Raw genomic sequence first — 20,900 nt, 5'->3', positions numbered from 1 at the left:
GTCTCAACCAAGCCTCCGTGGTATAATGAGTCAATCGCTACTTCACCGTAACGATATGCCCTAGGAGAAACTCGTCAACTCGACCTGAGCCCGGCTGAACATTCTTACCGCTATATATATATATATATATATATATATATATATATATATATATATATATATATATATATATATATATATATATATATATATATATAGATAGATAGATAGATAGATATATATAGATAGATAGATATATATATTTATATATATATATATTTATTTATATATATATATATATATATATATATATATATATATATATATATATATATATACGATATATATTACGCATCAGATATACACGTTCGAAGTTACTTGGAAGTTACATGGTGATGGAGAAACCCTCAAATATTTGCCAACACTCATACTCGGCTACCATAAAGAAATAAAATATCATTCTAAAATACTTCCTCAAAATGCTTCTTCGATATACGCCCTAAAAACTTCCTAAAATAATTCCTAAAATACGTCCTCATGTATGTATCCCCTCATTTAATCTCCTCATTTACCCCCCCCCCCATCCCACCCCCCTCAAAAGGGTGCAAACGGTGCATACTATACTACTTATGATGTCAAGCTAGAATAACGAACAAGTGTGCCGAACCTTCCTCCCCTCTTCCGTACCGCGTGTCACCTCAAATTTGTAAAAAAAAGTACCCTCTTTCCATTTTTGTAAATAAAAAATAACACTTTGTTGTTAAGTGGCTTATTTCAGCTGTTTCGGTTGATGGAGGTTGATGGATTTTCACGGTAGGCAATACGATATGTGTGTTTTATAAAGAAATAGTATTCTGCAGTTGAGCGATAGCCTGGGAGGATCCGAGAACTGCTACTGTATATAACCTTAACTTGCTATGATGCAGTAGCAGAAATTGTTACCAACAGCAGCCGGGGCGGGTGAGAGGAGGGGTTCAAAGCAGGGACTGGGACATGGTCTTTTAATATTATATCAGAGTAATGTATTCACACGGGCGTGCTGCCCGATGGAAATGCTAGACCCTGTATCGTTTGTCAATTTATCTACATACTTTTCCATTTCATCTTGCAGCCTGATTTTACTGTAAACTGTTTCAATACTTCGTGCCACTCGATACCATTTCAAAATCACATTGATAAAGATACATTACTAGTAATAGTACGGTGCTCCCCAAGACTGCGGTAGACATTTTACAAAGCAGACTATTACTACTTGAAATACTAGTAGTTCATCCTGGTCTGTAATATTTTCATTAGTTACGTTCTGCTATATCTTGTTTGAAGTTTATAATCCTTTTAAAATTCAATGAAATAAGTATTTTTTAAAACTTTTTTTAACGTGGTTGTGCAAGGAAACCTAGCAAGTCTACGTTTACTTAGTTTAATTGTGTAGGTACCAGTAATGCGAAATTTTGTTTACACTAAAGAATAGTACAGTTCGTGTTGGTAATTGATACTCGCATGTTGTTCTGCCTATTGATCTCAGTAGGGATATTCCTTCTAGAGTTGTCACGTGGTTTCATGTGGGATTGAGAGAAAATAATACTTCATGTTATTTTTGAACGTATTTTCAGTTTAGAGCTTTACCCTTTATAGGCCTATACAAGTAAACCTATTGCCTAATTTCCCTAAACAAAAATAAGACAACAAACAAACATTTATGTACAGTTGGGTTGTGCATATCACATTTGATCAGTAACACAACAGTTTGAATTCATTTGCTATCAAATTCTCAGTGAAAAAGGAAGAAAGATACATATTCTTCCCACAAACAAATCATATCACCGAATATATACTACAGTATATTCATCAAATTTTGATAAAAATGCTGTGATAGGAAAACAAATACGTCTTAATTGAAGTTAGTGTTTTAGAGGATATAAACTGAAATATCTGCAAACTGTGATCAAATGGCTTCACAAACACAATTCAATGTCACATCTAAAACCAAGGAACTGACAAACTCTAACGAAACTCTTGAAAGTGCAATGAAACAATAAAGCATACATGAGTTTTGCAATTTGTGGCACTGTTTCATTTCATTTTAATTTATTTATTTATCATACTTATCAGGGAACTAAAAGACAAGAGAAAAGAACATAGTGTGTAACTCAAGTGCGACTGTCATATATATGTACTGAAATATATACAACATTATATATATATATACAACAATCTTTACCTCATGAGCAAATTCAGGGAAATTTTCCCATGCTTAGTGTATAGTGGTTCACATTCTGGGAGATTCAATTACATAAAAGAAATCATGCAGCACAAGGAATAAAATAACCACAGAATGTCATTGATGCTAAGAAGCTTTACAAAAACCAACGCTCATAGAAAATTGCAAAACAATGGTAGACCATCACATGTGCAGTAATTTTAGTAATTTTATTATTAGTACATGAGTGAAATAAGCCATTTCAAAGTGATATGTATTTTGCCATATTACATCCAACCATAGTTCCATAGCAAAAATCAAGTCAGCTAAAGGTACAATTGAAGTTTCTAAGTAATGAATGTTATCAATATTACCTGCAAATATGCCAGAAAAGTCAAGAGAAATTTGGATTAATTTGTCAGAGAAGTTTCCTATATAAATTGACCTTATCAATATCAGAGAATGTTTTTGATGGTCTCAACCTCCATTAAAGTCATTATTTTATTTTTGAAAAGTTAAGAAATTTTTCAGCTCTAACTATGATTTAAAAGCAACGTTCATTCAACTTCACTGTGATGATTATGAAAATCATGATGTCTAAATTTGCTCCATATCCTACAGAATATTAAGATGTCTGCTAAGAAACAAGTAGAGAAGAGACAAAAGGTGGAAGAATTTTCCTTTGGTCCATGGAAAATTGTCACCGTCAAAGATCACATTACTAAATCCAGTGCTCTGAAAAAGTAAGTTGCTAATGTACCTTGTCAGTAATACCATCTATACTGTACTGAAGACTGATGAAAGTTTTAGAACATTTAAGCGATTGCAGCGACGTTGAAGATGCAGCCTCCACTTCCTTCAGGAAGAGAGATTGGTACGATGGTGTATCCTATAGTCCAGATGTGGAGACAGAGAGCAGATTGAGCAGAACATGTTACATGCCTCTGTCATAAATTTCTGAACACATATATGGGTCAATCCATGCCAAATCAACAGATTTTTATTGGGTCGATTCCACGTCAACCCTCTCAGAGTTGCCTGAAATTGATATGGTGTCTTGCCAGTTGCCACTTGTCTCAAAAGATGAATTTGGGCGAAAAAAACTTTTTAAAACATTTTGGTTGCTAGGATATGGCCACGTCTAGCAACCAAACCCAGGTTGCATTTTAATATCCCTTAATTTTCCCTCAAGTTTGGATGCATCTTTTGCATAAATGCAAATTACGTTTTGTCTGATATTGATATTCTGAGAGGGTTGACGTGGAGGCCTCTGCCGATTTGGCATGGATTTGACCCATATATCCAATATGAGGAGTTTTGATACATGTCATGGTACATCAAAAGTCAGCACGGCGAATAAGGATTGCCATTACAAGCTACCATTGCCATTAAAGTTGCTGTACACGTATAACCTTTTTGCCTAGATAATGAATCACAGCAGACCTGTGTACCATTTCACAATTATAGTCATTTGATGAAAAGTGCTTAAGAAAGGAGCACTTGCTGAAATTAAGTTTCTAATTCCACGCATTAACTTTTAATGTATTGATTTTGATGTTTAAATGTTCTTAATGTCTACTTGCCGTAAAAAACGCAAGTGCCTTTTTTTTCTACTGTCAAAGTGAAAAATCCTCTGCATCTACTGTAGCGATTAAAATTAAATTAGATTTAAATTTAAAAATTCAATCGGATTATTTTGTTCATGTTTTGGTAGTGTAGGATAAAAATGGAATATATACATGCTGTTGTTTTCAACTGATACATTCTATTCATAGCAGAGATTTGTTGGCATGAAGAGTAATCTTTCTGGTTTTTAATTTGAGGATTCATTACACACTTACTGTACATATATGCAATGATGCGTGGCAGCTAGCTTTTGTTACAGAGAATCGTTGTACTGTATGCTTATCATTTATCATTAATCTTGTTTATATCCAGCAAGTAAATGAAACATACACATAAGAATACAATTTATTTGATATCTCATGGTAAGGAAAAAGCAATGGGAAGGGAGAAAACAAACAAAAGCAGTAAAGCACAATACTTATTAAGTCTCAATGTGTGTTTGCCAAATTTCAACTTTCCAGCTCACTGCCATGAAAGCTCAGTAAAAATGATACTGTTCTATGCAATTTTCATATTAATATTCATTATTGTTATTGAGTTATCTGTCGTTTGAGCTGAATAAAATTCGCCAGAATTTTTATGGAGTCCGTAGATTCTTCAAACTTCAATCAAGCCCGGCGCAACAGATCATGCACCAATCAAATCTCTCTGTTTTGTTTTTACCAATAGGCCTATCTAACTTTCACTTTCATGGCTAGCCTGTGTTAGGTCTCTTGAACATGGGCGGCAATCATGGGGGGGACAGGGGGGGACATGTCCCCCCAATATTTTAGGTGGGGGGATATAGTATCTAATATCCCTCCATGTTTGGTGGCATAGTTTTTTTTTTGTGGCTATAAATAGAAAATAATGCGTGAGATTATTTATCCAAATCATATTTGGCGGTGGCTAAAACTTCATCCAACACATGCTGCATGAGGTAAATGACACTTCATGGTCGTTTCTGTGACCTGTGACTGTATAGCAAGTTGTCACTTATGATTATTATCATAATATCTGTACATCTCTTGTGTATGAGTGTAAGTACGTACAATCATATATGATCCACATCGATATGGGTTCACTGTGTTTCCATTTGGGCTGTTTCCTACAAGATTTATAACCGCCAGCGCGGAGCCAAGGGGTGGGGGCGAAGAGGGCGACGGCCCCCCGTTGAGCATATATTTTGTATTTAATTATGATATTGCTAGTAATTTCAAAATAGAAAATGCTTAGATGCAACTTACAAGGCCTGGGAAGTGCAATTTCCAGCGTTCTGAGAGGCATTTACGACCACAATTTTCTTTTACGCTTTGCGACAATTCATGGTGGCGCTACGCTTAGATAGTTTGCCTACAAGCTTTGCCCCTCCCTTGGCAAATTCCTCGCTACTCGCCTGTCTAACTGTGACACAATTTGTTACTAAATACCACCAAAAAAAGTCACAGACTTTCACCGAAAGTAGTTTTTACTTTTTTTCGAAATGTGTGTGTGTGTATATATATATACAAAATACAGTATCAAGAAGAACAATTTTGGGGATGAAAGTTGCTACGCGCCTGCACCCAAGCAAATGTCCCCCCTCCCCCCAATATTTGAAACAAATTGCCGCCCCTGCTCTTGAATACTATCTTTTTTACCGGTGTAGCTTGTGAAATTGTGTCCTTTCCTTCCATTGCAATTTGCAATGAATAAACAGGTGGGTCAAAAAGTGGATGATACAAGTTTATATTTGTGTTACGAGCATGCTGATATGGGCCGTTGCAGTGATTTTATGGTAAACCGTTCGCGCCATAAGGGCAACAGAAAATAAATTTCTTTCTTTCAATCAGCACAGCTTTTCTCCATTAAGCCTCACCTGGTCAGAGTGCATTTAGAATAAGAAACATTGAATCTGCTTCGGAAGTTTGCTTTCCGAAATTCATCAGCAAACACGTATTGAGACTTTAAAATCATTTCCTCCAAAGAGGTACGACCAATATGATAATACAAGCAATCACGAACTTCCAAGAATTTCTATCCAAATTATTGATAAACACTTATTGTTTTCCTGGTTAGGTAATTTCTTAATCTTTTCTGCTTCAGTATAGAGACACAGCTTGCCATTCCTCAACTACCAGAGATGTTGTTTGGGAACAACGTCCTTAAAGTTGTACACATCGCTGGATTCGGTATCGAGTTTAAAGCTGTGGACGCATTGGAGAGAGTAGACACTAAACAAGAAAGTATCCAGGTAGCTGCTGCTGAATCTTGGCAGAAGGCTAGGTAGGGTTTTAAGCATTCATAGGCCTACTACATACACTTTATGTTGAAAAGTTTGAAATGTTCCCATTCTTGTATGAAGACCAATGACAGCCCCTCCCCCCCCCCCCAAAAAAATGACCACAAAATTGAATCCCTGGTCACACGTCACATGTCCACACAGCCAAGTGTGCACAGCTTTAACAGTCACTCCAATGTTGCTACTACTGTGCTGCACATATTAACCCCTGGGGCAGTGGCGGAGCATCCATACAGTCAGGGGGGTGGATGCCCCCCCCTGACGGACTCAAATGGACTGCTGGCGCCCTTTTCAGCTTTTTACCACTTTTTACTTATTCGCCATTATTGACTTTTTTATTGCGCTCTCATCTACCTATTGACATTTGTCACATTTTGTCACTTTCAACACCCATATACTTCCCAGTTGTCACAAATGGCAATGACACCTATTTATTCTTCGTGTATCTGCAAATTAACAAGGCCCAGAAAGGGTCATTCCCGGCGATCTAGGGAGTATCTTTACTCAAAAAATGTCTGTACGCTCCGCACCAACCTCTGGTGGCGCTCCGCTTAGATAGTGTCGAAAGTGCCCCTACAGACTATTCTCGCCCCCCGACCAATACCCCTAGCTCCGCCACTGCCCTGGGGCAGCAGTTCTAATAGTTTCTCAGCCACAATCCAGCACACACAACTAGATTTACAAGTTGCCTCCTCGAAGGTCTCTTAAACATGGACGAAGAGAGGCGATCCAGATGAAATTTCTGGCCCGAAGATACCGCAACATTAGTACCTGGGATGGACTGAAACCTGTATTACTCTGAGATGTCGAGTCCATTTTCTCAACCACGACACTCTACATTCATACCATTAAGATGATATCAACTCATTTCCAGTCGTAGTTCAAAGACTTGTTCGGGGGTAGAGAAGAGGGGGACTGTCCTGAATGTTGGAGGAGCGAGAGGAATCGGGGTAGAGGGGGGGGGGGCGGGGACTTGGGAAGAAATGAGAAATATACCAACAACCATTCTGTCAATACCCATTTCAGAAAGATTTCTTCTTTTTCGTCATTTTTAACATGCAGCAATCTTTCGAAAGTAAGTGTTAGCCTACTATGTCTGCTATGTGGAAGCATTAGCGTAACACACATCATAAGATGTCCATTCGTACAGGGTGACAATGTCGACTGCAGTGATGAGACTAATTGACAAAATTTCACTTCATTAGTTAGTCCCCAAGTAGGGTCATATTCTGTCATGCTTTCCCTGTCAATTTTGCTTTTGATCTTTTCCACTTCAGGAGTAATTGTGAATTTTTGAATAAAGTCATCAAGCCATTTGATTGGACGTTTACGACTGACTACAAGGGAACAGTCATCTCCACCGGTCCAGAAATGAGAGTTAGTATATATACGCTAAAAGTAAATAGATATATATCAGTGTCTAACGTGAGCATTTAAGCAGTGAATATCACGGAAGTAATAGTAGTTCCAAGACATCAAGAGAAAATGTGGAAAGTGTGTATTGTAATTTTGAAAGCATTTTGACCATTTTCACCATATCTAGCAATTTTGGTGACAGTGAATAATTCCTTTAACTATCAAGTTTACCATCGATAAAGAGTATCGAATCATTATCAAGAGAGAGATTTTTTATGATTATTACACAAAGGAAGAATCTCACCTGCTATGGTTATTACTATCAACCGTTTTGGTGTGAGGATCACTTTTGTAGGTACAGATATGTATGTAATGTAATACATCTCTACACATTAAATTTACATTGCCTCTGTTCTGCTATTTCAGTTATCAGAAACATCTGAATGTATAGACATTGAGAAATTGAAGGTCCGAGAAAAAATCCACTTTTATGAGGACATGACCCTCTTTGAAGATGAGCTAGCAGATAATGGGACTGCAACCCTAGGAGTTAAAATTGTAAGTAGAGCAAAATAAAATGAAGTGAAATGAAATGAAATGAAATAACATAAAATGACAAAAAGAAGTAAAGAAAGGATATTATTTCTCATTTTTCTTTAGTACTTGACATAAAAAGTTGACCTAATGCTCTTACTTATTGCTTTCACTTAGTGGCAGAATATTTATGTGTTATTTGTAAAGTCTTTACGTACCAATATGTGCTGTAGCACTTTATATAATGAGTTAAAAATATACCACTTTTACCATTAACATGTTAACATCTGTTTCTTTGGTGGCATATTTGATGCTGATGTTTGAAGAATTTGTTGATACTAGTTAGCTAAGCTTGAATGACTTCTAATAGGGTTTCAGAAGTGCTAAGCTTGAAATGACTTGTTATCGGGTTTCATCGGTAGCTAAGCTTAATTGACTTGGTATAGGGTTTCAGTGGTAGCTTAGCTTGAATGACTTGTTATAGGGTTTCAGAGGTAGCTAAGATTAATTGACTTGTTATATGGTTTCAGAGGTAGCAAAGCTTGAATGACTTGTTATAGGGTTTCAGAGGTAGCTAAGCTTAATTGACTTGTTATAGGGTTTCAGAGGTAGCTAAGCTTATTTGACTTGCTATAGGGTTTCAGAGGTAGCTAAGCTTGAAATGACTTGTTATAGGGTTTCAGTGGTAGCTTAGTTTGAATGACTTGTTATAGGGTTTCAGAGGTAGCTAAGCTTGAATGACTTGTTATAGGGTTTCAGAGGTAGCTAAACTTGAATGACTTGTGATAGGGTTTCAGAGGTAGCTAAGCTTGAAATGACTTGTTATAGGATTTCAGAGGTAGCTAAGCTTGAATGACTTGTTATAGGGTTTCAGAGGTAGCTAAGCTTGAATGACTTGTGATAGGGTTTCAGAGGTACAGTAGCTAAGCTTGAATGACTTGTCATATGGTTTCAGAGGTAGCAAAGCTTAAATGACTTGTTATAGGGTTTCAGTTGTAGCTAAACTTGAGTGACTTGTCATAGAGTTTCAGGGGTAGCTAAGCTTGAATGACTTGTTATAGGGTTTCAGAAGTAGCTAAGCTTGAATGACTTGTGATAGGGTTTCAGAGGTAGCTAAGCTTGAAATGACTTGTTATAGGATTTCAGAGGTAGCTAAGCTTGAATGACTTGTTATAGGGTTTCAGAGGTAGCTAAGCTTGAATGACTTGTGATAGGGTTTCAGGGGTAGCTAAGCTTGAATGACTTGTTATAGGGTTTCAGAGGTAGCTAAGCTTGAAGGACTTGTGATAGGGTTTCAGAGGTAGCTAAGCTTGAAATGACTTGTTATAGGATTTCAGAGGTAGCTAAGCTTGAATGACTTGTTATATGGTTTCAGAGGTAGCTATGCTTGAATGACTTGTTATATGGTTTCAGAGGTAGCAAAGCTTAAATGACTTGTTATAGGGTTTCAGTTGTAGCTAAACTTGAGTGACTTGTTATAGGATTTCAGAGGTAGCTAAGTTTGAATGAGTTGTTATAGGGTTTCTGCGATATCTGGCTGTGCCTTCAGTTGACTTCTCTTACTATCATTAACCTACTTGTAATAACTTTAGACACACAGATATATTTGCACAAAATGTGTTGTCAATTTGGTCATTTTAGTGAGAAAAAAAAAAGATGATGCAAAGGTTAAGAGAGACTGTAAGACTCCCTCCTCCCCCCTCCCCCCCTATAAAAGAAACTACAAAAGGAAAACAAAAACAAACAAGTAAAGCCACCCCCCCTAAAAAAAATCTAATTTGATATATACAATTTTTTATCTGTTTCTGATCAATTTGATGGTTCAATAACTTTTCCACTTTAATAAGTCTCTGTTATACCTAGTTCAGACCAGAGTTGAGTTATTTCTTCGTCTTGTTTTCAGCGAGTTATGCAGACAGGTTTCTTCCTTCTATTGAGGTTCTTTTTACGAGTAGATGGAGTTTTGATCAGGATAAATGATACCAGAATATATCACGAGGTAAGCTAGTACGACTGAAGGCACCAGCTGTATTGGGCAAACCCTACCCTAGTATACATTACACTATGTATGGATGACTGGTGCCATCAGTCAGATTGGTAGTATATTTGACCATAAAGGAGTAAAAGCTCTGCTATCAGTCTAGGTTGTATTTCTGAACACTTTTTTATTTTTATTCTTTGTTGAGGAATGCCCTGAGTCTCTTTTGAGAAATGAACTGTGTCATCTGAGTATCATCAATTGAAGTGACTGGACTACTTAGTCTAAAACACACAGATAATTTAGGTCAGTTCATCAAATTTAACACAGATAGATGTACATAAACACTTCTATTTCTTCACATAACATGTTTACAATGCATTACATTTGTTCAAGGGAAAATGGTGTTCAATGACATCCAAGTGCACTCTGTTGTTTTATTAAAGGCATTGAAGACTCGCCCCAAACTGCGTGCTGCACTCTGAAAAAGTTAACTTTCCGTTGCTTGCAAGTGAAGATTCCTGCTTGTCGCTACAAAATGTAGACAGTAATGAAATGTGATACCTTGTTGTCTTTAGCTGGACCTGAGTTGTCCATTGCTGTATCGTTGTACACTGTGTTGTGGGTATTGACCGCAGCTGGGTACGTACTGACTGTACACTAGTGTCTAATTACCGAAGGTAGCAAGTTGTGTGCATATTTTCTGGGATCGATGCTGGTGTCTAACACTTCTGTTACACCTCGTTCAAAACTAGGTCAGATTACCGGTAGTAGATGTTTCTTTGTGCGAGTCTTCACACCCTTTAAGTGAAAAGAGCATGCATTGGTTGAGCTATTAGAATTTGTAAAAGAAAGGATTTATAATTTAGGACTGCATTGATGAGCCTCCATCGTCATCAATTTAGCTTTAGAGATGAGGCATTGCAGAAATTTATCATATGTTAAAGCTGAATGTTTCATATATATATATATATATATATATTGTTTTAGATATTGTTCCAAATTGTGCTTTCTTGTTAGACTTTGACTTATCAAGACTGACAACTTCTGACCAAATTCATCCTTTAAAACTAATCTGTACTGTATTTCAAGAAGCAAAACAAACATTTCTTGATTGCTGATGGCATCCAACAGATGTTACAAACCTAGTATACTGTAGGGCCATGTATCATTTGCTTATGGGCAGATTTGGCGTATTTGCATACCTGTGCTACGACTTGTAGTGAGTCTGTACTCATAATCTCTTATTTTAGCATATTTGCCTGTACATGCACTCCATCTTCATAGACTTTTACTCATTCTCATAGTATGGGTACTAGTGAAAGATTAAGTACTCGTATTCATTCTCTAAGTCTTGTACTATTAATCTAACATGTTTGCCTGTACATGTACTCCATCTTAATAGACGTGTACTCATACTCATAGTATGGGTACTAGTGCAAGGTTAAGTACTCGTATTCATTCTCCGAGTATTGTACTCATAACCTAACATGTTTGCCTGTACATGTACTCCATCTTCATGGATGTGTACTCATACTCATAGTATGGGTACTAGTGCAAGATTAAGAACTCTTATTCATTCTCTGAGTCTTGTACTCATAATCTAACATGTTTGCCTGTACATGTACTCCATCTTCATAGACGTGTACTCATACTCATAGTGTGGGTACTAGTGCAAGATTAAGTACTCGTATTCATTCTCCGAGTCTTGTACTCCGAATCTAGCATATTTGCCTGTACTTGTAATCCATCTTCATAGACGTGTTGTCATACTCATAGTGTGGGTACTAGTGCAAGATTAAGTACTCGTATTCATTCTCCGAGTCTTGTACTCATAATCTAACATGTTTGCCTGTACATGTACTCCATCTTTTGACGTGTACTCATACTCGTACTTGGGTCAATTTGTAATGTAGTATGGTTAATACTGTAGTGCAAGATAAAGTACTCGTATTCATTCTCAAAGCCTTGTACTCATAATCTAGCATATCCGCCTTTACCTGAACTCGGTCTTCAAGGGAAATTCTTCTTGTACTCAAATTCATGCCATTTTACTTGTGTATTATTGTAACATGTGTAGTGAATTTCTAGCAAGTTTAAGTTATGGTTTACAATGGGCAGTTTGTGATGACCAGTGGTCTTCAAATCCTTACCTTTCATTTCTAGTTTAGTTTGATGACTTTGTTTTCCAAGATTCGGTACCTTTAGGATGTTTGTTGAGCTGTCAGTGTAGCAGGTTGCAGAATTTGACATGTGTGTAAGCAGTAGGATATAATCATTAAGAAGATAGGCAAATACTTTTTCAGATTAATTGCCATTAATTGCCACATAACTTCATAAAAAATGACTCCAAAATGTTAGAAAACGTATGCCTTTGCAATATGTATGTAGTTTAGATCCTCCTTCAAGCAGGAACTCACAAAGAAGCCATCATTGGCTTGTCAAAGCCGCAAGCTGACCAAAGTCAGTCTCTTAGATTCATATTTTAACGTCCATGATTATGAATTGTCAATTGTCAACAACTCTGTAACTGGACGACATACATTAATCTTGGAGTGACTTAAACTCGGGACCTTATGATTGAAAGGCACCGGCATTAACCACTGAGCTAACACTCCCTTAGCATGCTATTGTGATTTGCTTGTCACATACTCCAGCATAAAATTTACATCAAACATTGGAAACATTTTCTACGATGAAGTATGCCTTTTAATGCATTTATTTATCAATATGGACAAAATGATATCCATTTGTCAACTTAGTTTAAGCCAAACAATAATATCTGTCAAAAAATAATTAGTGATCTTAATTACCACCAGCAGCAGGGTCATGACTTTTCCAAATATTAGTTCTTTCCAATACAAGGACTGTCCGTGCTTCAAGGTACATAACATTTTTAAACTCCATGACCACAAAAGTTGGTCGACAGTTGCCTAAAACAGTTTTCATTTTGTCTTCAAAGGCTGGGAGTAATTACATGATACGAGAATACAGCAGCAAGGAAAAGAAGATCTCAGAGTTGGATTTAAAACCGCATGAATTAACGGACCCTGCGGCTGTAGATAAACTTTTGGATGTTAAGGTTCAAACATTCGAGAGATTAGATTTCCCTCCAGAGACAGCCGAAATAGAGAAAGCGGCAGCAGCGACAACAGCGACAGCAGCAACAGCAGCAGCCGAACCGAAGGATGGTAACAAAGTGTCTGATAGACAATGAGTTGTTACCATAACAACTGAATAGTCCTTGTGTGTGTCAATCAAACTTGATCGAGTCTAAATGTGAATTTTGACAATCAGCTGTGTAACATTCAAATGTTGAAGAACCTGAAATAATCCAGAAATAACTATTTTTGGGGGATACCCTGCCCACAGTGACAAGTGTTGCCAGTATGTTTGATAATTACACCATTACATACAGTTTGGAGCCTTGAGTCCTAACCCCCCCCCCCTTTTTTTTTGTCGTAATGAGATATGCTGCTGTTTTGAAGATGAAAGAGCATGAGTTAGATGTCAGAGTATTCGTGGAGATTTTTATAGAAAGAGTTGTATTTCTGTCTTTAATTATAGTGGAATATTATTTCAAATTTAAATGTTATCATGGCTGTAGAATAATGCACTTCAAAATAGTTTCTTTTTGATAGATAGAGGTGTCATATCCAATACATCCATGGTCCAATTATCGACCCAGTCTTCAACTTTTTTCTTAAAATACACACAGTGACTCCAGGGCTTCAGGTTTCATCTAATATAAAATGTAAAAATAAAGTCAGATAAAAGGATTTGTCTTTAAGAAAATGAAAGCTTTGACTATCTTAGAGGGTGTGAAGACTCACTCTCAAAGAAATGTCTCATGCCGGTAATCTGACCTAGTTTCGAATGAGGTGTAACAGAAGTGTTTAATAGACACCACCATGGATCCTAGAAAATACACACTCAGCTTGCTACCGTTGGTAATTAGACACTAGTGTACAGTCAATACATATACAGCTACGGTCAATACCCACAACACAGTGTACATAGCAGCGATGGACATCTCATGTCTAGATAACAGTTAACAAGGTATCACATGTCATTACTGTCTGCATTTTGTAGCAACAAGAAGAAAACTTCACATGCAAGCAACGGAAAGTTAACTTTTTCAGAGCACGTCATGCGGTTTGGGGCGAGTCTTCAATGCCTTTAAACAACAATTGGAAACACTTTGTGCAGTTTTTGAAAGAGATTTTAAGCTAAGTTATTCTGAGACCTGCAGTGATATGACACCTTATTTGAAGGTCATCAGTATTGCCTTCCAAACATGGTAGAAAGTCAGAGAACGGTCATATTTTGAGAAGTTCGTTTGGTTTTTCGTAACCTAACTCTATTTATCTTGGGAGACTTAATTTCATCATTTTTACTGCTAAGATGGGATTTTGTGTGGTAGATTATCTTAATTGTAAAAGAAGTAGGAATAGGAAAACCAAATATGATAAGGGTAGAGGGTATCGACTCATGGATTTTTGAGTGAAAGGGAGATTTTACTCAACTGCCGTCTGTTCTTTTTGCTCAAAAATTGAGATGGCTACCAGCCTAGGGGCATATCCAGGAGTTACGAAAGCAAACGATTTGATCCCGTGGTCGCAAAACTCCCATATAAAGGGGGGGGGGGGTGGGTGGGTGTGAGTGTGTGGATCTTCCTACTAAAGAAAACAAAGTAAAACGTCAAATGGTGGACTTATGACTCTTGTATCTCAAACTCCCAACACAAAGAGAATGAAGATTTTCTCTAAAATAAGAATAAAAAGAAAGAAGAATTTGAGCTCCATACTTGATATGAGGACATATCGCTTTTTGTTGTTATATTCTTGCCCATACCACAACATCCTATAGAGTCATCAACGTGCACGGCAAGACCGTTGCATAAGTGTCTCCTCAATGCAGTAGTGTCCCCTCAATGCAGTAGTGTCCCCTCGATGCAGTAGTGTCTCCTCAATGCAGTAGTGTCTCCTCAATGCAGCAGTGTCTCCTCAATGCAGTAGTGTCTCCTCAATGCAGTAGTGTCCCCTCTATGCAGTAGTGTCTCCTCAATGCAGTAGTGTCCCCTCAATGCAGTAGTGTCTCCTCAATGCAGTAGTGTCCCCTCTATGCACTAGTGTCACCTCAAAGCAGTAGTGTCCCCTCTATACACTAGTGTCTCCTCAATGTCATAGTGTCTCCTCAATGCAGTAGTGTCTGCTCAATGCAGTAGTGTCCCATCAATGCAGTAGTGTCCCCTCGATGCAGTAGTGTCTCCTCAATGCAGTAGTGTCTCCTCAATGCAGTAGTGTCTCCTCAATGCGAGAAGCTAATTTCAGGAGTTTGTAAGTATCAAGGACCAAAGATCGTGTCCGTCTTATAGGTTTGAAGAGAGACACAGTCTGTTGTTGTTAAAGTTACCCGTATAACTACCAAATATCATAATGCTAGATATCGGAAGTCAATGAAAATTCATTTCCTGGATGATTTCAAACAGATTTCGTAAATATTTTGTAAAAATGACATTTCTTATTTTATTTCATACATACATAAACTGATAACCCTATATACTTTGGAAATGTTTTCCTTCTTAGTACTAATACCCTTAAACTAACAACCAATTGCACTTTGGAAATTGAATTATGAAACCTACTTGGACGTGAATGTGTAGGCCCTATTATGTCACAATTGTTCGAAGAAATAACGAAAAAAAGAAGTAAGAACACAGAAAAGTGGTTTTCCAGTTAATATTTCCGATTCATTTATATTTTCACAACTAATATTTTGTGAATATTGTTAAGTTTCTTCTCATATCACACAAGACACACGACTCATTTTTTCGTATATAAGTATTGCATGATTTTAAAAGTGCGCCATATATAATCGACGCAATGTTTATAGGTTTATATTGCATGATTTTAAAAGTGCGCCACTATAATTGACGAAATGTTTATAGGTATTGCATGATTTTAAAAGTGCGCCACTTTAATTGACGCGATTTTTTTTTCGTTTTTGGTGTGTGGGATGAGGAAGAATTAGGAGGTGTACGTGGAAGCATGGTGGAAGAGACTTGTGATAGTTACAACTCGGAAATTGTAATCTGTTTATATCGTTTTTACTGTAATTTATTAAACACAGTCAAGGTAGGCAACTTATAGATTTAAAGAGGTTAAAAGGCTACTTCTTGGTGAGGACCTCCCATGCTTTGTTGAGTAAAGAATTGTGGTACACGTGTGATAATAAGCTGGGCCAATGATCTCTGTGCTTGCGGGTTGGGTATGTCGAAGTTCTGAGTGGTTTGGGTTTCCGGTGGGTGGGAATACCAATAAGCGTGAAGGAACGAATGAAGAAACAAAGCAAACAGAATAAAACGAACGAACAAATAAATGAAAGAACAAATGAACAAAACAAGGAGGAAAAAGGTAAGGAACTATATGTACAAAAAGACGGAAGTGGTAAGAAAAATTGAACGTACGCTCGAATCACTGAACGAATGAACAAACGAACGAAATAACAAATTAGCAATTGAGTGAACAAAGAGAAAAGACTGGAAGAAACAAAAAGCTAACGTAAGAAATACAGAGAGAAATAAATATGTATTAGGGAAAGAATGAATGAGACAAAAATAGACGGAATTCATGAGGAAAGGATAAACGAGGAACTCCCTCCCGGTTGAAATTAGATTTCTTTAGATTCTACTTTCAATTCAAGCGCTGTCTTAAAACTTTTCTTTTCTCTCAACTCTATTAGTTTTTGTACATTCAGCACCCGTAAAGCGCATTGAACAACTTTTGTTGGAGTCTGCGCTATATAGGACTAGTTATTATTATTAGAAAGGCGGATGGGCATACTTGAAAAACGTTTGATCCTCATATATGTACATATATATATATATATATATATATATATATTTAGCAAGCCTTGTAATCAGTCATAATGGTACCTAAACTTACAGTTATTATCCTTTGGGCAGAGGCTTTTGAGTCCATACTTGTACTCATATTTTAGCATATGTAACCTACTGGTAGGCTCACACTTATGGATTTATCCTAGTACTCGGGACATTTCGGAAATCGGTAGCTCAGGGGAGCGGAAGGGGGCGGAAAGATGAAGACAAAAATAGGAAGAAAACACAGAAAGAGTAAATAGGCGTATACTCGTACTCGTGGTTAGAACTTTGTTCTCGTACGGCCGGTACTAGCATCAATAGAAGAGGAATTCTCCTTATACTCATGCTGTTGTACCCGTACTCATGCTGTTGTATTCGTACTCATGCTGTTGTGTTCGTACTCATGCTGTTGTGTTCGTACTCATGCTGTTGTGTTCTTACTTGTAGTTATGCTGTTGTACTCGTAGTTGTACTTGTAGCACAAGTTTGCCTTTGTGTCTGAATGATTACCAAGGAGTACTCTTGTTGACTGGTTATCCGGAAGGCTATACCTGCTGTTGTGCAAACTGTGCAACATTTAATGCGACTGTACATTTTTCGGCAAAGAAGTACATGTCATCTCTGTGGGGGTTACGAACTTCCTTAGGGTCGCCTGAAAACTTTGGAGGGCCACCAAAAATTCTGCTGATATGCTGAAAATTCTTTAAAAAAAAATTACATAAATTACTTAAGATAAGTTGCACAATTTTACATCAGTTTGCAACTATTCAAATGATATCACAAAATTCAAGAGAGGGGTGGGGTGGGGTGGGGGGGGTTAGGGGTTACATCCTCCCCTTAGACCCCTTTCCCCAGGCCACAAGCTCCGCCACTGGAAGGTCGCCAAGATGATCGAAGACGGTGAAAATTGGGATAATCAAGCGAAACAGTTTGAAGACCTGCAGCTGGGATATACGCTACTCTTTGCAATACTCCAAGTCTTGGCATTGAAATATCGATGAAGTATTTTTGTTCCGAAACAGCAACATATTTCTTTAATGAATATCTGCAGGATCTGTGCAAAAAATTACATATACGGTATTTCAACATTGCATGCATAAGTCTTCTTTTTTTTTGAAATCATATCAGGTTTATTTTTTGATGAGCTGCTTCAGTGCAAGTGATAAAAAAAAGACACTTTCTCTACACTTTTGATATGGTTTAGTCATCTTGAATAATTTTTATATTAACAATTAAGCATTGTCTGTTGAGTTCATTAATATATTAACATCTTTCAAGTGACATCCATCACACGTTCGTAAGTTTCAGACTTGTAAAATTTGACAAAGAGAAAGTAGGCTTCACCCCAACCCCCCCCCCCCCAACCCCCCTCAATAAAAACAGAAACAGAAAACGTGGTTTAATGATAATTGAAGCACTTGAAAGCTTTTAAGGACTACTGTGTAACCGACCCAGCTACAATTTCCAATCGTCATTAAAATATAGCCCATAAAGTTTCGTGAACCTGATTAAATAATCTCCTACCTTGCAGGCGCATAGTGGTTTGTGCATAGAGCATGACGCTTATGGCACACCTATAGCTGCAATCAGGAGGATGTTTTCAACACGTAAGTTGCTGGGGTGGAACACTTAAGCAAAGTGCTAAACTAAAGGAAAGATAAGTGATGGCAAATTTTCAAATAAAAAATAAAATAAAAAATGGAAGTAATATCGGATATTATTCGACGGTTTAGATTTTTTTCTCTTGTTATGTCGACACTGTTCTCACGGAATACATGTGAAACATTGAATCGTACAAAACTCTTAACTTGCTAGTATATTTGGGGAGGGGTGGGGGGGGGGGTACGACACGTCCTGTAGGTTGCAGTCGAAATTCTAAGTGGGTGGGAACAAATACTTCAAGTTCATAAAGTAGGGTAAAACGCAGAGGCATGGAGAGCCTGATCAGGCCCTTTGGACAATTACGTCACCGGGCTCCCTTTAAGGAGACTTGTTTTCTTCCTAAATACATTATGAAAGCGACAATACACTATCATTTATCTCCTAAATGTCCCCGAACCCCTTTCCTTTTTTCCTGGGCCCTCTAACTGTCCGGAGCAGCCCTGGGTTGAAGCCCTCTACCCCTCCTTTCGTCACTGCCTGCTGGTAAGACAGCCCCCCCCCCCCCCCGGACAAAAACTGATACATGAAGCGTACGTCGACAGATGCAAGTTTACCCACCTTATCCACTTCATATTAAGTAACTGTTACAACGCGTTCACAGTATCGATATCATTTCTATGCGTCCGATCTTTCTTTTATTTCAGTCAGCACAGAATGTATTCATTGTTACGTCATATTGATATATTTAGTGTTGAGATTAATTCGAGTGTGTTCACTTTTCCATAGGTTACCTATATCATGTATGGTTACCTATATAATGACATACCTCAAATGCAGTGATTGATACAATTTTAATTAAAGTGGATGCTACCTCATGATTAGAACGACAAGCTGGTTATAGGTTGCACCGTGTTCATATACTATACGCTTTTGTTATACTTAGGAATCCCACCGACATTAGGACGGAATTTACTCGAATGGCGTGAAAGTATGCTTCCTGTATGACCAGACTGTTTCGTCAAGCTGTTATGAACTTGACAGTTTACTGTCTAAATAAAAATAATTAAATCGCTCACTCGGTGACGTAGGTATTTTTAATTCTCCGTTTAAGGTTGTGGTGTTTAGTGTTGAGTCTTTTCTTATCTCGTGTCGTTTTGTCGTATATAACTGTACTTTTTGTTATAAAGGTGCTATGTCGCATCACCACATTAATCTATAAAAATAGTTTATTACACCTTAGTATTGCGTGAAGCAGCTGGTAACATACTATATATAGTTTACAATAATTGCAATCAGGGATCCGGATGGGCCATAAATTGCTACCGGCAGTACTGGACCTTAAACAGAAGCGGTCCATTCTTCGCCTCGGATGGAATTCGACATAATTCATGACCAAAAGGAAACCTCCGCCTTTGGCTCTTCCACGTGGCGGGCCCATCGGTTCCGAGCCAGTAAAAAGGCGGTAGGCAGACCCACCCCTGATTCCAACGCACACAGGCCTCTCGAGTTCCACGTTGGTATGTAATGTGCGTTACCTATACAAGCGCTATGTAATATCTCGCCTCGTTAAAAATGATACACTCAGGTGATAATCAATAAACTAGATCAGGGGTTCCCTAACTGGGGTGCATGAACCCCAGTGGGGGGGGGGGTGCGTGAGTCCATCCCAGGGGGTTCGTGAGATGTTTCTGAAAATCAATACTAGAATACTTTTTGTTGAACTAAAATCTGACATATATAATTTAGGAATGTACAAATATGTTGCCATAGTAGTACCGTACCGTGCATGTGATAAATAACTGAATTATGAAACAGACACAGGCCGCATGACTTTGGTGAAGTTGGTGTACGCGTGACAGTACAATATTACACTATGAACTTTATGCTTTACGCAGCACTGTGATGCGTATTATTATGGAAGCTTAAAAGTGCCATCAACATAAGAAAACTTTGCCCCAATAAGTCAACATTTTTCAGTAAATTGTTAAGATAACAAGATACTATCTTCTCAAAAATCAGAACAATGTTGGATTGCTCTGTTGATTTAACTGAGCAATTGAACATTTTGCCGCAAACTGTTTAATTGACAACATATCAGATCTCGTCAATTCAAAAATTTTCTGAAAAATGTTCAATTGTTCACTTCATTCCAACTGAGTAATTGAACAATTTTCTGCAAAATGTTGAATTGACCACTTATATGTCGTCAATTCAACAATTTTCTGCAAACTGTTTAATTGACAACTTATCATATCTCGCCAATTCAACATTTTTCTGAAAAATATTAAATTTTTCACTTCATTGCAACTGAGCAATTGAGCAATTTTCTGCACAATGTTTAATTGACAACACATCGTATCTCGTCAACATTTTTCTGCAAAATGTTTAATTGACAACTAATCATATGTCGTCAATTCAACAATTTTCTGCAAAGGGGAATGGTGATACACACCCGACGATGATCACACAGTCACAGTCTTGA

At 37.5% G+C, this 20,900-nt stretch overlaps 1 protein-coding gene across 2 annotated transcripts; it reads left to right on the top strand.

The window, feature by feature from the left end:
• The first annotated feature begins 1,099 nt into the window (after positions 1 to 1,099).
• LOC139962602 (TIP41-like protein) lies at positions 1,100 to 16,369 on the top strand. Of its 2 annotated transcripts, XM_071962739.1 has the most exons (7): positions 1,100 to 1,255; positions 2,801 to 2,922; positions 5,870 to 6,049; positions 7,343 to 7,442; positions 7,848 to 7,979; positions 9,859 to 9,954; positions 12,896 to 16,368. In XM_071962739.1, the coding sequence occupies exons 2-7, from the start codon at positions 2,810 to 2,812 to the stop codon at positions 13,148 to 13,150; spliced, it is 876 nt and encodes a 291-aa protein (XP_071818840.1). In that variant the 5' UTR covers positions 1,100 to 1,255; positions 2,801 to 2,809; the 3' UTR covers positions 13,151 to 16,368. The 2 variants fall into 2 exon arrangements, with proteins under 2 accessions (XP_071818840.1, XP_071818841.1); XM_071962740.1 differs by lacking the exon at positions 1,100 to 1,255 and having other exon boundaries at positions 12,896 to 16,369.
• The last annotated feature ends 4,531 nt before the right edge of the window (positions 16,370 to 20,900 follow it).

This window comes from Apostichopus japonicus, chromosome 21 (assembly GCF_037975245.1).
Source record: "Apostichopus japonicus isolate 1M-3 chromosome 21, ASM3797524v1, whole genome shotgun sequence".
Classification (NCBI taxonomy): Eukaryota; Metazoa; Echinodermata; class Holothuroidea; order Aspidochirotida; family Stichopodidae; genus Apostichopus; species Apostichopus japonicus.
The sequence above is the reverse complement of the archived record's forward strand: the minus strand, read 5'-3'. Positions and strand labels throughout refer to the sequence as shown.

Bases quoted from the DNA above. Each gene is read 5' to 3' on its own strand.
- LOC139962602 (XM_071962740.1), top strand. From the start codon at position 2,810: ATGTCTGCTAAGAAACAAGTAGAGAAGAGACAAAAGGTGGAAGAATTT. The intron at 6,050-7,342 runs GTAGGGTTTTAA...TTTCCACTTCAG, and splicing joins GAATCTTGGCAGAAGGCTAG to GAGTAATTGTGAATTTTTGA. The intron at 7,443-7,847 runs GTTAGTATATAT...CTGCTATTTCAG, and splicing joins CCACCGGTCCAGAAATGAGA to TTATCAGAAACATCTGAATG.